We start from the raw sequence: 16,434 nt of genomic DNA, 5'->3' as shown, positions 1-16,434 counted from the left end.
GATGAAATCTAATCGAGTTCAGGTTATATTAGATATAGATTAATGGATACTTGTAAGTGAGTTACAGGCTGGTTCAGGTGATTTAAGTGCCATCTGAGATGGGAAAATCATCCTAAAACCATGCCCTAGCCCAGTCTTGTATGAAGAGATTCTGGGTCTGCTTTATTCTTTGGTCAATCATTGTACGTGGGCGGTAAGTGTCACCGCAATCAATGGCCAGGATACACCATTCATCAGTCTTCTAATGTCCTGGATGAAAGATGATCAGAGTCACTTGGAAAATCAGCAGTTGATTGCCCAGGACTAAGCTAATAATCTAAGGTGATCTGTATGTGATATGTGTGTACATATTAATATATATTCTACAGCTTGTATTCATTTATTAGTGCTGAACTTTGTTCTTGTGAATTCTCTTATAATGGGTGTACCTATAAGGTCTGTGATTTAAAAAAAATTGTGTTAAATGTATATGTGGTTGTGTTTTTATATGCTAGCAGATCACCTGCAGTGGTGTTCACAATGAATCAGAAGATACGTTGGTTACTAGCAACAGGGGTATTGTGCCATGTATAATTAGAACATCAGAGTCATTGAATTACACTGACTGAATAAGTAAAATTCAGGTATTATTACGTGGTATTCTGGCATCTTTACTAGTGGTTTTAGCATCGAATTCCGAGACCATCCCTTATTTTGTGAAAGGTGTAAATGAGTGACCTTTATTTTATATTTTTTAATATGCATTTAATATTTGTCCTTAACCATTTTTGAAGCTGAGGACACACAATAACATAGTATGCAAGATGTACCAATACCGGGGAGGGATGATGAGTTTTAGCTGTGTTGTGTAAATACAAGTTGTTGACTATTCCAGCGTTCCAGCACTCAGTGGTGTATATGGGTAACTCACTGCTACCAAGTGTGTTTACCTGTGGTAATTGGTTCCTCCTGTCACCCCAAAGGCTGTGAGGAGTGGGGAAGGGAGACTGGGAGAGGAGGGCTGAACACAAATGTTAATTTCATGTATGGGAATTCAGGAATGTTGAGCTTGGGGCAAGGAAGGCATTCTAGGTCTTGGTCCTCTGCACTTATTGAATGGAGTAAGGAAACAGACTTGTACTACTAGGCTATTTTTATTTTGCTTCTATTGATAAATTTGTCCATGTTGTTAACCTATTTCTAATTTAAATCTTTAGTTTGGAAGCTCTTGGGTGTTGCTTGCCTGTGATGGTAGTGCTGCGTCTGTCATGTCTGGTGTGGTCTAGTTGTGGTTGTCCTGGTACGGTGGTGTAAAAGTTAGTTTCTGTATGTAACCCATTGTGAGTATTGTGTCTTAGTTTGTTGGGTTTCAGTACTAGCTGTGACTTGGTTAGATTATGTTGTTGCTCAGAAGTACTTGTATTTTACTCCATGTCCAGAAAAACTTATTTTAATTTCTTGTAGTCAGTGATAATGGTGGGTGTTTAATCCAGTTTAACAGAACTCCCTTATCCAGAACCACCCCTCGTCCAGAACCATTCCCGGCTACCGGGTGGAGCATGCGCAGAACTCCGACATGAACAAATTGAAGTCCTTCCTCGCTGCCGACTTCCGCATCGCTGGTCTGAACCCGCGATCCGCCTCCCCCCCATGATCTCTCTGACGCACTCCCAACTCCAAGCTAGCCAGCCCCGATATCCCCTTGCTCAGTACCTGTACCATCCAATTTAACGTGACTACACCTCGTCCGGAAAAATCCCTTATCCAGAACAGGCCAGGTCCCTAGGGTTCCAGATGAGGGAGGTTCAACCTGTATTAATTTGTATGAATACGATTGCAATAATTTGTCAATTTAAAGCTGCTTTTAAAATTTTTTGTAAATTTTGTGCTCATGAAAGATGACTGTGCTGGGGTGTCAAATTCTCCTCCTGCTTTTGGTACCCAATGTTAGAACATAAGAACATGAGAAATAGGAGCAGGAGTAGGCCACCTGGCCCCTCGAGCCTGCTCCGCCATTCACTAAGATCATGGCTGATCTGATCTGATGGGTTCAGCTCCATTTCACTGCCCGCTCCGCAAAATCCTTTACTCCCTTGTCGCTCAAAAATCTGTATCTCCGCCTTAAATATATTCAATGACCTACCCTTCACAGCTCTCTGGGGCAGAGAGACCCACAGATTTACAACCCTCTGGGGAAAGAAATTCCTCCTCATCTCAGTTTTAAATGGGCGACCCCTTATTCTGAAACTGTGCCCCCTAGTTCTGAATTCCCCCGTGTGTGGAAATATTCTCTCTGCATCTACCTTGTTGAGCCCCCTCATTATCTTATATGTTTCAATAAGATCACCTCTCATTCTTCTGAACTCCAATGTGTACAGGCCGTATTGAGCACTATCCAGTTCAGGTATACTATAGCTAGTTCCACCCAACAATGCACCTTACCACCAACTGCAGAAGAACAACCCCGACTACACTAGTTTGAACGTTTCTATTTCGCACACCAGCTATCTTTGGCACTCTAAGGTTGTTAAATTCAGTTGGAGGGTGAGAAAGTTGGATCTCTAACCAATGTCCTAAGCTTAAATAAAGGCAGAGTTGGCTAAAGTGGACTGGGAAATAGATTAAAGAGTGGGACGGTTGATGAGCAATGGCAGACATTCAAGGAGATATTTCATAACTCTCAACAAAAATATATCCCAATGAGAAGGAAAGGCTGTAAGAGAAGGGATAACCATCCGTGACTAACTACAGGAAATAAGGAATGGTATCAAATTGAAAACTAGGGCATACAATGTGGAAGGCCAGAGGATTGCCAGCAAAGAACGACTTTAAAAAAAAAAAGAGGTAAGATAGATTATGAAAGTAAGCTAGCAAGAAATATAAAAACAGATGGTAAAAGTTTCTACAGGTACATAAAAAGGAAAAGAGTAAATGTTAGTCGAATTCAGCAGAGGAGGGCAAAGGGTTTAATTAGGAGGGGGAAAATAGTGTATGAGAGGAAGCTTGCTGGGAACATAAAAACTGACTGCAAAAGCTTCTATAAGATATGTGAAGAGAAAAAGATTAGTGAAGACTAATGTAGGTCCCTTGCAGTCAGAATCGGGTGAATTTATAATGGAGAACAAAGAAATGGCAGACCAATTGAACAAATACTTTGGTTCTATCTTCATGAAGGAAGACACAAATAACCTTCTGGAAAAACTAGGGGACCGAGGGTCTAGTGAGAAGGAGGAACTGAAGGAAATCCTTATTAGTCAGGAAATTGTGTTAGGGAAATTGATGGGATTGAAGGCCGATAAATCCCCAGGGCCTGACACTCTGCATCCCAGAGTACTTAAGGAAGTGGCCTTAGAAATAGTGAATGCATTGGTGATCATTTTCCAACAGTCTATCGACTCTGGATCGGTTCCTATGGACTGGAGGGTAGCTAAAAAAGGAGGGAGAGAGAAAACGGCTAATTATAGCCTGACATCGGTAGTGGGGAAACTGTTGGAATCAGTTATTAAAGATGAAATAGCTGTGCATTTGGAAAGCAGTGACAGATCGGTCCAAGTCAGCATGGATCTATGAAAGGGAAATCATGCTTGACAAATCTTCTAGAATTTTTTGAGGATGTAACTAGTAGAGTGGACAAGGGAGAACCAATGGCTGTGGTGTATTTGGACTTTCAAAAGGCTTTTGACAAGGTCCCACACAAGAGATTGGTGTGCATAATTAAAGCACATGGTATTGGGGGTAAGATATTGACGTGGATAGAGAACTGGTTGGCAGTCAGGAAGCAGAGAGTCTGGATAGATGGGTCCTTTTTAGAATGGCAGGCAGTGACTAGTGGGGTGCTGCAGGGCTCAGTGCTGGGATCCCAGCTATTTACAATATACATCAATGATTTGGTGACTTTGACAGGTTAGGTAAGTGGGCAAATGCATGGCAGATGCAGTATAATGTGGATAAATGTGAGGTTACCCACTTTGGTAGCAAAAACAGGAAGGCAGAATATTATCTGAATGGTGACAGATTAGGAAAAGGGGAGGTGCAACGAGACCTGGGTGTCATGGTACATCAGTCATTCAAAGTTGGCATGCAGGTGCAGCAGGCGATAAAGAAGGCAAATGGCCTTCATAGCTAGGGGATTTGAGTATATGAGCAGGGAGGTCTTACTGCAGTTGTACAGGGCCTTGGTGAGGCCTCACCTGGAATATTGTGTTCAGTTTTGGTCTCCTAATCTGCGGAAGGACATTCTTGATATTGAGGGAGTGCAGCGAAGGTTCACGAGACTGATTCCCGGGATGGCAGGGCTGACATATGAGGAGAGACTGGATCGACTGGGCCTGTATTCACTGGAGTTTAGAAGAATGAGAGGGCATCTCATAGAAACATATAAAATTCTGATGGGACTGGACAGGTTAGATGCAGGAAGAATGTTCCCGATGTTGGGGAAGTCCAGAACCAGGGGTCACAGTCTAAGGATAAGGGGTAAGCCATTTAGGACTGAGATGAGTAGAAACTTCTTCACTCAGAGAATTGTTAGCCTGTGGAATTCTCTACCACAGAGAGTTGTTGAGGCCAGTTTGTTAGATATATTCAAGAGGGAGTTAGATATGGCCCTTACGGCTAAAGGGATTAAGGGGTATGAAGAGAAAGCAGGAAAGGGATACTGAGGTGAATGATCAGCCATGATCTTATTGAATGATGGTGCAGGCTCGAAGGGCTGAATGGCCTACTCCTGCACCTATTTTCTATGTTTTATGGTCCCCTAGAGGATGAGACTGGGGAATTAATAATGGAGAACAGAGAAATGAACAAATATTTTGTATCGATCTTCACGGTCGAAGACACTAAACACATCCCAATAGTGGATAATCAAGGGGCTATAGGTAGGGAGGAACTTAGTACTATCACTAAAGAAGTAGAACTCTAAAATACTGGGACTAAAGCCGGACAAGTCCCCTGGACCTAATGGCTTACATCTGAGTGTCTTAAAAGAAGTGGCTGCAGAGATAGTGGATGCATTGGTTGTAATCTACCAAAATTCCCTGGATTCTGGGGTGATCCCAGCGGATTGGAAAACTGCAAATGTACCGCCCATATTTAAAAAAGGAGGCAGACAAAAAGCAGGAAACTATAGACTGGTTAGCCTAACATCTGTCCTTGGGAAAATGCTGGAGTCCATTATTAAGGAAGCAGTAGCAGGACATTTGGAAAAGCATAATTCTATCAAGCAGAGTCAGCATGGTTTTATGAAAGGGAAATCATGTTTGACAAATTTGTTGGAGTTCTTTGAGGATGTAACAAGCAGGGTGGATAAGGGGGAACCAGTGGATGCAGTGTATTTGGATTTCCAGAAGGCATTCGATAAGATGCCTATTTAAAAGGTTACTGCACAAGATAAATGTTTACGGGGTTAGGGGTAATATATTAGCATGGATAGAGAATTGGCTAACTAACAGAAAACAGAGTTGGGATAAACGGGTCATTTTCCGGTTGGCAAACAGTAACTAGTGGGGTGCCGCAGGGATTGGTGCTGGGGCCTCAACTATTTACAATCTATATTAATGACTTGGATGAAGGGACAGAATGTAATGTAGCCAAGTTTGCTGATGATACAAAGATGGGAGGGAAAGTAAATTGTGAGGACCCAAAAAATCTGCAAAGGGATATAGTTATCATCATAGGCAGTCCCTCGAAGCGAGGATGACTTGCTTCCACGACAAAAAGGGAGGAGTTCACAGGTGTTTCAATGAAGGACCTAATATTCCAGATCCTGAACTACATCATGAAGGGCGGAAGATGCTTGTGCTTGGATTTTTTTAACGTGTGATGGCCGATGCATACCTGCCACCACACGGGGTTGACAGAGCTAGGTCTTGGTCCAGTGGCAAGGATTACCCAAGACTAGCTGGAAACCAGCTCTGCTACACAGACCGAGCGCGCACACATATTGCAGTGTGGGCTGGCCCGTGCTGCCCCTGGGCCCTCGCCTCTCCTGGGCCCCAGATTCACGCCTCTCCTGGGCCCCAGTCACTTCCCTCTACGGACTCTTGCCGCTCCTTCGTCCCTCCTGCTATGCCTGCCCGCACTGCAATCAGCGACCTGGCTTCGCAGCCGTCGCCCTCCTTTACTCCAGGCCAGGACCATGCCGATTTCCGGCTGGGCCCGCACGCTGCTAAGTGAGTGTGGCAGATAAAGAGTGTAATGTAGGAAAATGTAAGATTATCCACTTTGGCAGAAAAAATTAAAAAGCATTTTATAATTTAAATGAAGAAAAATTGCAAAGTGCTTCAGTACAGAGGAACCTGGGGGGTCCATGTGCATGAAACACAAAGTAAGTCTGCAGGTACAGCAAATAATCAAAGGCAAATGGAATGTTGGCCTTTATTGCAAGGGGGATAGAGTATAAAAGCAGAGCAGTCCTGCTACAACTGTACAGGATATTGGTGAGGCCACAGCTGGAGTACTGCATGCAGTTTTGGTCTCCGTATTTAAGGAAGGATATACTTGCATTGGAGTCTGTTCAGAGAATTTCACTAGGTTGATGAGGGGGTTGACTTATGAAGATAGGTTGAGTAGGTTGGGACTATACTCATTAGAGTTCAGAAGAATGGGAGGTGATCTTATCAAAACATATAAGATAATGAGAGCTTGACAAGTTTGATGCAGAGAAGATATTTCCACTCATAGGGGAAACTAAAACTAGGAGGCATAGTCTCAGAATAACAGGCCGCCCATTTAAAACTGAGATGAGGAGGAATTTCTTCTGGTTGTAAATCTGTGGAATTCTCTGCCCCAGAGCGTTGTGAGGGCTGGGTCATTGAATATATTTAAGGCAGAGATAGACAGATTTTTGAGCGATTAAGGGAGTAAAGGGTTATGGGTAGCGGGCAGGGAAGTGGAACTGAGTCCATGATCAGATCAGCCATGATCTTATTAAATGGTGGAGCAGGCTCGAGGGGTCATATGGCCTACTCCTGCTCCTATTTCGTGTGTTCTTTATTCGGGTGATCCTGCCTACGAGGGAATAGGTAAGAAGGCCCCAAGCTCATTTCGCAAAGGACAATGTTGATGCTCTCAGTCTGTGCTGGATTGGAAACTAGGCCCCAGAGGTGCAGGGGCAGCATTACTGCCAAGTAGTCACCTCAGGAATCATGTTTATTGGCTCATTAGGTTATGTCTGTTGTGTGGTAAATGATAGGTTCTGGCGTTGGCTCTGGGAAATGAAATGAGCTGATTTAGCTTGGTTAGATTATTTTTTAAGATCTAGTTCTAATCGAATGTTTTATGCCTTATTTCAGATTCCAAGAATGTCGCGGGGGATAGTTCAGCCAAGAGATGTCGCTCAGCTTCTGCACCTTTGGATATCCCAGGTCAGTGTATACAACATGATTTACAAAGAAACCGTCCGCACTTGCTTCCTCGTACCTGCAGTGTGGGGCTGCAGTTAGGGAGACACAGCTGGCAGTGACCTTTCACCTTTGTCAGGGCACTGCTACCATGCAAGCAAGTGCATCTCCTTCAAAATTATGTGAAAATAATGAAGCTGTCCAGTGACTAAGTGGGCGAGTGCGGCACTGAGCCGCACCAACCAGCAAGGTCTCGGATTTCATTCCTGGTTGTTGCTGAGTTATGTGATCGCAGTTGGGCAGCGGTGGGAGTGCTTCAGTTGGCATCAGAAGGGTAAAGGTTGGCCCGGTTTCCTCTCTCGACTGCTATGCAGCGAGCTGAGAGAGATAGAGATCAAACAATGTCTCTGAATTCACAGGAATGTCGATGTGTTGGTCCAGGAAGTGTTGAAGGTATGCCACTACCAGAAGGATCGAACTGCGCCACTGTGTCACCAGGTACACGTGTGGTGCAAGAAGTCTACCCTATCTGGGGTGATCTGCCAAATCCTCTCTTCCTGTATATACCTCAGGCGTGCCTCTCTGCACACCCTGGCAGATCAGAACCTACTCCGAAGTGATATTTAGCTCGGGTGTAAAAATGCTCATACTGTCCTCGAAGGATCAAAATATATTGTCCAATAGTTATGGCAGGTGCAGCCAAGGCAGAACATCACAGCAGCTCAAATTACCTTGATCTTTTCAAATGAGATGTGTGTAGAGCGACTTTCTTCCAGTTATTTTCTTGGTTCCCTGAAGACGCAGATGCCGTACAGCTTCATTTTAGTAACTAATGTTGCAGCACACTTGATCACAGGCTGGTTAGTCACTGTTCACATTGAACCCTGAAAACCCAGAGGAACATGTGCACATCTGTGACTCACTGCTCATCCCCTGCTATATTGTGTAATATTACTGCTTCCAATGTTCTCCCTCCACTTCCTGAAGGCGCTGACCGTTGCTGGATTATACTTGCTGGCAGTCAGCAGCTACTGTGTGTGTGTATGAGAGAGAGAGAGAGGTGTGATATGTGTGTATATATACATGCTATTATCAGGTATTCTGACTTTGAGAGCGCTGAGGCAAAATGAGAAGTTCCTGCTATTCATATATATGCCCTGTCAGCAGATTGCTGCAAACCAGCCTGTTTTTAAAAAAAATAATAATAATAACGGTATCTTCAAACAGAGAGCTGCTGCTTAACGCACTTGTTTTAAAGTGTGGAAAGCAGCCACCCTTTGTTGCACAGTGTTTATGCAGATGCTTTCCCTCTCCCTGTTTGTTTTAGTTGTATCTGATCAAGATGTGCTGCCTCTACTCCTTGCCCATCAGTTGTTTCCATGGTGACAAAGGATTTATTGTCAATTAATCACAAACCAAGGAACATTTTCCCCTCATGAAGTCGAGTTCTCAACACGATGCACTAAACACTCCAGCTGGAGATGGAGGCTACAATCCCACTTTGGGCGCTTCCATCAGGAAAATATTACGTGCATATAATCCACATCCATAAATCAACAGATTGGCTGCATTTGTCTGTAAAGCCAATCTGAGAGTCAGTATAGTGGTGCTGGAGATGTTTGTTACAGATTGGAGATCCTGTGTATCTTTGTATAATTGGATTAATAATTTGTTCTCTTGCTGAGGTAATTTTGGCTCTTACTGTTGCAGGAGGACTGGCCAATAGTAAATCTGACATGAATATGGCGTATGAAAGGGCAAGGATCAGTCTGTCACCAGAGGAGCGTTGTTCCAGTCCCGTCATGTCTATCCTCAAGGTAAATATCTATTTTGGGCCCAAGTTTCCACACGATAAAAAACGGGCGCCCCTCCGAGCTGGGCGCCTGTTTTTCGCGCCTAAAACGGCGCCGGAAAAAAAAAATCACGATTCTGGAGCGTTCTGCAGCTCCTTGTCTGCCTGGCGCGGCGCCCAGGGGGGCGGAGCCTATACTCTCGCCGATTTTGTAAGTGGGAGGGGGTGGGTACTATTTAAATTAGTTTTTTTCCTGCCGGCAACGCTGCGCGTGCAGTGTGAAGGAAACATTGGCACTCGGCCATTTTTGTAGTTCTTTGTAGCTGTTTAATTTTTGAACATTTTTTAATAAAAGCACATTGCCATCAGCACTGAGGCTTCTTACAGCAGTGAGAAGCCTCAGAAAGTTGAGGCAGCCGTTTCCCGACGACTTCCCCCTTTTGCCGTCGGGAAATGGCTCCTCAATTTCTGAGGCTTCCTGCAGCCTTCTGTCTCCTTCCTTCCTTCCCTCCCGCCGTCTGGAACGGCTTCCTCCCCCTCCCCTCCCCCCCCCTGCTGCGTTCAGTCGGTTGGTCGGGCCCGCACTCCCCTCCCCCCACCCGCCCGGAACCCCCCCCCCCCCCCCCCCCCGCGTTTGTTCGCTCGCCCGCCATCTGGAACGGCTTCCCCCCCCTGCATTCGGTCGGGTCCCTCCCCGCCGTCTGGAACGGCTTCCTCCGCTGCATTTGGTCGGTTGGTTCCCTCCCTCCCGCCATCTGGAACGGCTTCCTCTCCCCCCCCCCCCCCCCCCCCTGCGTTCGGTCGGTTCCCTCCCGCCCGCCGTCTGGAACGGCTTCCTTCTCCCCCCCTCGCGTTTGGGAACGGCTGCCTCGTTTTGTGAAGCTTGCTGCAGCATTCTCCCTGGCTGAAGCACTTTCACACAGGTAGGAAGATGGTTTATTTAATCTTTTCTTTGCTTATAAATTTTTAGTCAGGTTGGATTTATTTGTATAAGTATAAATGAGGATTTATTGTAGAATTCAATGACTTCCCTTCCCCCCCCCCCCCCCCCCCACCTCGTTCTGGACGCCTAATTTGTAACCTGCGCCTGATTTTTTCAATGTGTAGAACAGGTTTTTTCAGTTCTACAAAAATCTTCACTTGCTCCATTCTACTTTAGTATGGAGTACGTTTTCACTGTGGAAACTTTCAAATCAGGCGTCAGTGGCCGGACACGCCCCCTTTTGAAGAAAAAATTCTATTCCAAAGTGGAACTGTTCTACCTGACTAGAACTGCAGAAAAAAAAATGTGGAGAATTGCGATTTCTGAGATAGTCCGTTCTCCACCAGTTGCTCCTAAAAATCAGGCGCAAATCATGTGGAAACTTGGGCCCTTTAGTACAGTATCTAGGTCTTGGTCAGCAAACGGTGAGCTAAGCGGAACTAAAACCGGATAGGGGAGCCTGCAGCAAACACATGCTCAGCTGGGCATCGATACCAAATGAAAAAATTATATTGGCCCAGATGTTGCAGTCAGCGGCGAAGTGATGGAGTGACGACGCTCGCCGCTGACCTCGAAGATCCAGCGATCTCTGGTGTCAGTTTCACCTTCCCTGGAATTAGTTTGATTCTGGCACCAGGTTTAGGGGATCTCCAAGCAACAGTGATAGAATGGTTATAGCACGGAAGAAGGCCATTTGGCCCGTTGAGCCCGTGCCGGCTCTCTGCAAGAGCACTTCAGCTAGTCCCAATTCCCTTGCCCTTTCCCTGTAGCCCTGCAATTTTTTTTCCTTCAGCCAACTTCCTTTTGAAAGCCATGATTGAGTCTGACTCCACCACCCTTTCAGGCAGTGCATTCCAGATCCTAACCACTCGCTGCGTAAAAAAAAGTTTTTTCTTGTGTCACCTTTGGTTCTCCTGCCAATCACCTTAAATCTGTGTCCTCTGGTTCACAACCCTACTGCCAATAGGAATAGTTTCTCTCTATCTACTCTATCCAGACCCCTCATAATTTTGAACGCCTCTATCAAATCTCCTCTCACTCTTCTCTGCTCTAAGGAGAACATCCCCAACTTCTCCAGTCTATCCACATAACTGATGTCCCTCATCCCTGGAACCATTCTCGTTAATCTTTACTGCACCCTCCCTAAGGCCTTCACATCCTTCCTAAAGTGCGGTACTCCAGTTGACACAACACTCCAGTTGAGACCGAACCAGTGTTTTATACAGACTCATCATAATTTCCACACTTTTGTATTCTATACCTCTATTCACGAAGTTCAGGATCCCGCAAGCTTTTTTAACTGCTTTCTCAATCTGCCCTGCCATCTTCAACGATTTGTGCACATATATCTCTAGGTCTCTCTGTTCATGCACTCCCTTTAGGATTGTATCCTTTAGTTTATATTTCCTCTCCTGATTCTACCAAAATGTATCACTTCGCACTTTTCTGCGTTAAATTTAATCTGCCATGTGTCTGCCCATTCCATCAGCCTGTCACTGTCTTCTTGAAGTCTGTCACTATCCTCCTCACTGTTCACCATATGTCCAAGTTTTGTGTCATCTGCAAATTTTGAAATTGTGCCCTGTACACCCACATCCAAGTCATGAATATACATCAAGAAAAGCAGAGGTCCTAGAACCGATCCCTGAGGAACATTACTGTATACCTTCCTTCAGTCTGAAAAACAACTGTTCATCATTACTCTGTCTCCTGTCACTTAGCCAATTTTGTATCCATGTTGCCACTGTCCCTTTTATTCCATGGGCTTCAACTTTGCTGGCAAGCCTATTATGTGGCACTTTGTTGAACGCTTTTTGGAAATCCTTGTACATTGTCAACCTCATCAACTCTCTTTTACCTCATCAAAAAACTCAATCAAGTTCGTTAAATACGATTTGCCTTTAACAAATTGGTGCTAGCTTTCCTTAATTAATCCACACTTGTCCAAGTGACTATTAATTCTGTCCCTGATTATTGTTTCTAAAAGCTTCCCCACTACTGAGGTTAAACTGTTTGGCCTGTATGTTATCTTTACACCCTTTTTTTGAACAAGGGTGTAACATCTGCAATTCTTCCCTGTATCTAAGGAGCATTAGAAGATTATGACCATTACCTCCACGATTTCTTCCTTCATTTCCCTTAGCATCCTAGAATGCATCCCATCTGGTCCTAGTGACTTATCTACTTTAAATACAGACAGCCTTTCTAGTGCCTCTTTATCAATTTTTATCCCATCCAGTATCTCATCTGCCTGCTCCTTCACTATGTCAATGGCAGCATCTTCTTCCTTGGTGAAGACAGATGCAAAGTACTCATTTAGCACCTCAACCATACCCTTTGCCTCCATGTGTAGATCTGCTTTTTGGTCCCTAATAGGCCCCACCCCTCCTCTTACCACCCATTGACTGTTTATGTGCCTGTGGAAGACTTTTGGATTACCTTTTATGTTAGCTGCCATTCTATTCTCATACCTCATCTTTGCGCCTCTCATTTTCTTTTTCACCTCTCTGAACTTTCTATATTTAGTTTGATTCTCAGATATATTCTCAACCTGACATCTGTCATACGTGCTCTTTTCCTGCTTCATCTTGCTCTCTATCTCTTTCATCGTTCAGGAAGCTCTGACTTTAGTTGTTCTACCTTTCCCCCTAGTGAAAATGTACGTTGGCTGTACCCAAACTATTTCCTCTTTAAAGGCAGCCCATTGTTCCATTACAGTTTTGCCTGGGCCAGATCTGTTCTCATTCTACTTTTTTTCAATTCACGAAGCAGACTAAGCACCAATTACATTGAAAAATTCTCACGGACAACAAACCAGGAAGTAAAAAGCACTGATTATCCTTCACTTTTCAATCATTTTACATAGAATGCAATAAAGATTAGGATCTACACATGGGATTAAGTTAGAAGCTGAAATATCATAAAAAAACCTTTTTGTAAAGTATTTTTTCTTATATTTAAAAATAAATAGGAATTTTTACATTAATGGAAAAATGTGACATTCCACAAATATAAAATTGGTTTCTCTGGGCCAGAGAGGTTGTTCAGCAGTAATTATGACTTGGTACACTGTTTAAAAACCCAGTTACACCTCATTGAACAAGGCGTAACATTTTCTGGCACTTTTAACAGCGATATAGCAGCGTAAAAGGAGAAGTTCAGGTTAAATCACTGATTCTATGCTGATTTCCATCTGCGGGGTCTTCAACAGTGCACCCTGTGGAGGAGCATGGAATCATATTATCAATTTCCACACTTAACTGCGTATGTGTGCATGCCAGAAGATGTCAGTTTCACGGGGTAATGATGGTGGACGCCGACTGTTACGTCGTCATTACAACCGCAAAATCCGGGCCAACATGTTCTAAATCATAAAGAATCCTGTAGATGCCTCGTATCTGTTTACATAATGACAGTTCCTCCACTTCAACAGTATAAGGGGCTTTGAGACTTTTCAGCATGTTAAAGAATCATATATTATATATGTAAAAATACTTGTATTTATATGGTTGCTTATCATGCCGAAACGGCTTAAAGTTCCTTATATAGCATACACACATGAGCATTAACAGCCAGTGTGCGAGACCACATGTCTGTAAACATGTCAAGAAAGAAAAAAAAGACTTGCATTTATATAGCACCTTTCATAACCACGGGACATCCCAAAGCGCGTTACAGCCAATGAAGTACTTTTTGAAGTGTAGTCACTGTTGTAATGTTGGAAATGTGGCAACCAATTTGAGCACAGCAAGCTCCCACAAACATCAATGTGATAATGACCAGATAATGTGTTTTTTAGTGAAGTTGATGGAGGGATAAATATTGGCCAGGACACCGAGGATAACTCTTGCTCTTCTTCGGCATGCCATGGGATCTTTTATATCTACCTTTAGGGAAGGATATACTTGCATTTGAAGCTGTTCAGAGAAGGTTCACTAGGTTGATTTCGGAGATGAGGGGGTTTACTTATAAAGGTAGGTTGGGCCTATACCCATTGGAGTTCAGAAGAATGAGAGGTGATCTTATTGAAACGTATAAGATAATGAGAGGGCTCAACAAGTTGGATGCAGAGAGGATATTTCCACTCATAGGGGAAACTAAAATTAGGGGGCATCGTCTCAGAATAAAGAGCCGCCCATTTAAAACTGAGATGAGGAGGAATTTCTTCGAGGGTTGTAAATCTGTGGAATTCTCTGCCCCAGAGAGCTGTGGAGGCTGGGTGATTTAATATATTTAAGGTGGAGATAGACAGATTTTTGAGCGATAGAGAATAAAGAGTTATGGGGAGTGGGCAGGGAAGTGGAGCTGAGTACATGGATCAGATCAGCCATGATCTTATTAAATGGCGGAGCAGGCTCGAGGGGCCAAATGGCCTACTCCTGATCCTATTTCTTATGATCTTATACCTGAGAGAGCAGACGGGGCCTCGGTTTAACGAAAGACATCACCTCCGAAAGTGCAGCACTGGAGTGTCGGCTAAGATTTTTATGCTCAAGTCTCTGGAGTGGGGCTTGAAGCCACAACCTCTGACTCAGAGCTGAGAGTGCTACCACTGAGCCCCAGCTGACATAGGCAATTGTTCACTTCAATGTAAACGTACACAGCTCAACGACTCCAGACTGACTATCACTTGGTTTCCTTTTGACACTGAGCAAGTTGACTTGGGTTAAAGGCAACGAGATAGACATTGTCCTCCTTCAACCTTCTCCCAAAGTGGAAGCTCTGCTGCTGCTAAATGTATCACAGTGGCCCAGCTGAAAACTGAACAAACTCGTCCTTTGCAGATTGGGGTTCTGGTACTCTGTGACTGGTTGGAAAAGAAGCGCTGTTGGTACTGAAGCCAATATTTTTGTTTAAAAAAAAAAAATAGTAGCAAACTGAAAAACATGACTACGTCTAACACAATTTTTCTGTGTCAATAGACTCCTGCGAAGAAGAGTGTTACTATGATGGAGCAGCCTTCTGTTGTTTACCGCTACATTGAGGGTGAGGAGCGGACAGGAGTGATCACCAATCACAAACAACATCACATGATCTTGGAAGCCGCCAAGAAGGATCTTCTGACCTTGATGAAACTAGATGTGAGTTATAAAAATACTTGCTTACAAAGTGAGTTTTCTATTGTGACAGCTGATCGCTGATTTATGCAGCAGTAGATGTGATACACCCACTAAACTTGTCTTGTCCCACAGAAAGGTCTCAATGCACTTTCATAGTCGAAGCTGCCCAAAAGAAGAATCTTCTTTCAAATGAGTCACTGTTGAAGATGGCACTTGATATTGCTCTCAAGGACAGATTTTCAGAACGTAACTTAGACATAGGTAGAGCGTAATGAGAAAGAAACAGAGATGGAGGTAGAGGGCTAACAGGCAGAGAGAGGAATAGAGACAGAGGAGAAGAGTAATGAAGAGAGTAACAGAAAAGAGCAAGCTTGCAGTTACCATATCTCAGATAGAATCATAGAATAGTACAGCACGGAAGGTGACCACTCGGCCCATCGAATTTGCGCTGGTTCTTTCGCAGAGCAATCCACTTACTCCCACTCCCCTAAAGAACTTGCTAGAAAGCGGAGTTCCGATATCCTGATGAATCCTTAATTTCCTCCTTTTGCTCCTTACGAAGGAACCATCTGGGGTTTTATCTTCCAGCCTACATCTAGGGATGAATGATGTCTGACTCGGCTTACTGAACCATTTTACATTAACCAGTTTGGATCAATATTAATTTAATTTACTAACCTTTAGTTATATTACCCTCAAGCTTGCCAAATCGTCAAGGAAGAAGCCAGCCCACAAGTCTTGCAGTAAGCACTATTTATTGGTCTCACATCAAAACTTGATGTTGAAGTTGGGTATACGAACATTTAATAGACATATACAAGTATAATCAGAGTTACCTAGTCATTGAGTAGCAAATTATTAATGGACATAGTTATTAAAATGAGTAGCAACGGTTGCTACTTTTACTACAGGCAATTAAATATGTCACTGTACTTCAGCGCTAATGGATTCTGAGTATTAACTATACCTGAGTCTGAAGTTATAAATTATTGAGATTACTTTGAGTAATTCCTTCGATAAGTGACATGTTAAACAGCTTTGAATGACCAGTCTAGTAAATAGCTCAAGTCGGAATGTTTGATTAACAGTGTTCAGAGCTTACCCAACCTTATCCTCACGAGCAGCGTGCATGGGTCAATCTCCTTCCTTCCCTCGGACACAGGCGTTAACTCCTGGACTGTTGAGTTGATTGATCCCCTTGTGGCGGGATTGCCTGTTTCACTTGGATCTTCAGTACTGACTGAACTCACCTTGCACATGAGTGAAGATATCTGAGCTTCCCTC

General features: G+C 43.8%; 1 protein-coding gene across 5 annotated transcripts in view; it reads left to right on the top strand.

Moving 5' to 3' along the window:
• Nucleotides 1-16,434, top strand: part of pnpla7b (patatin-like phospholipase domain containing 7b) — a 354,575-nt gene that overhangs the window by 91,855 nt on the left and 246,286 nt on the right. For all 5 annotated transcript variants that reach the window (XM_070862864.1, XM_070862865.1, XM_070862863.1 and 2 more), the window contains 3 exons: nucleotides 7,269-7,340; nucleotides 9,027-9,133; nucleotides 15,013-15,171. In XM_070862864.1, the coding sequence (XP_070718965.1) occupies nucleotides 7,269-7,340; nucleotides 9,027-9,133; nucleotides 15,013-15,171 (338 nt within the window). The remainder of the gene's footprint in view (nucleotides 1-7,268; nucleotides 7,341-9,026; nucleotides 9,134-15,012; nucleotides 15,172-16,434) is intronic.

Source organism: Pristiophorus japonicus, chromosome 20 (genome assembly GCF_044704955.1).
Source record: "Pristiophorus japonicus isolate sPriJap1 chromosome 20, sPriJap1.hap1, whole genome shotgun sequence".
In the NCBI taxonomy this organism is placed as follows: Eukaryota; Metazoa; Chordata; class Chondrichthyes; family Pristiophoridae; genus Pristiophorus; species Pristiophorus japonicus.
Note: the sequence above shows the minus strand (reverse complement) of the source record. Positions and strands in the feature narration are given on the sequence as shown.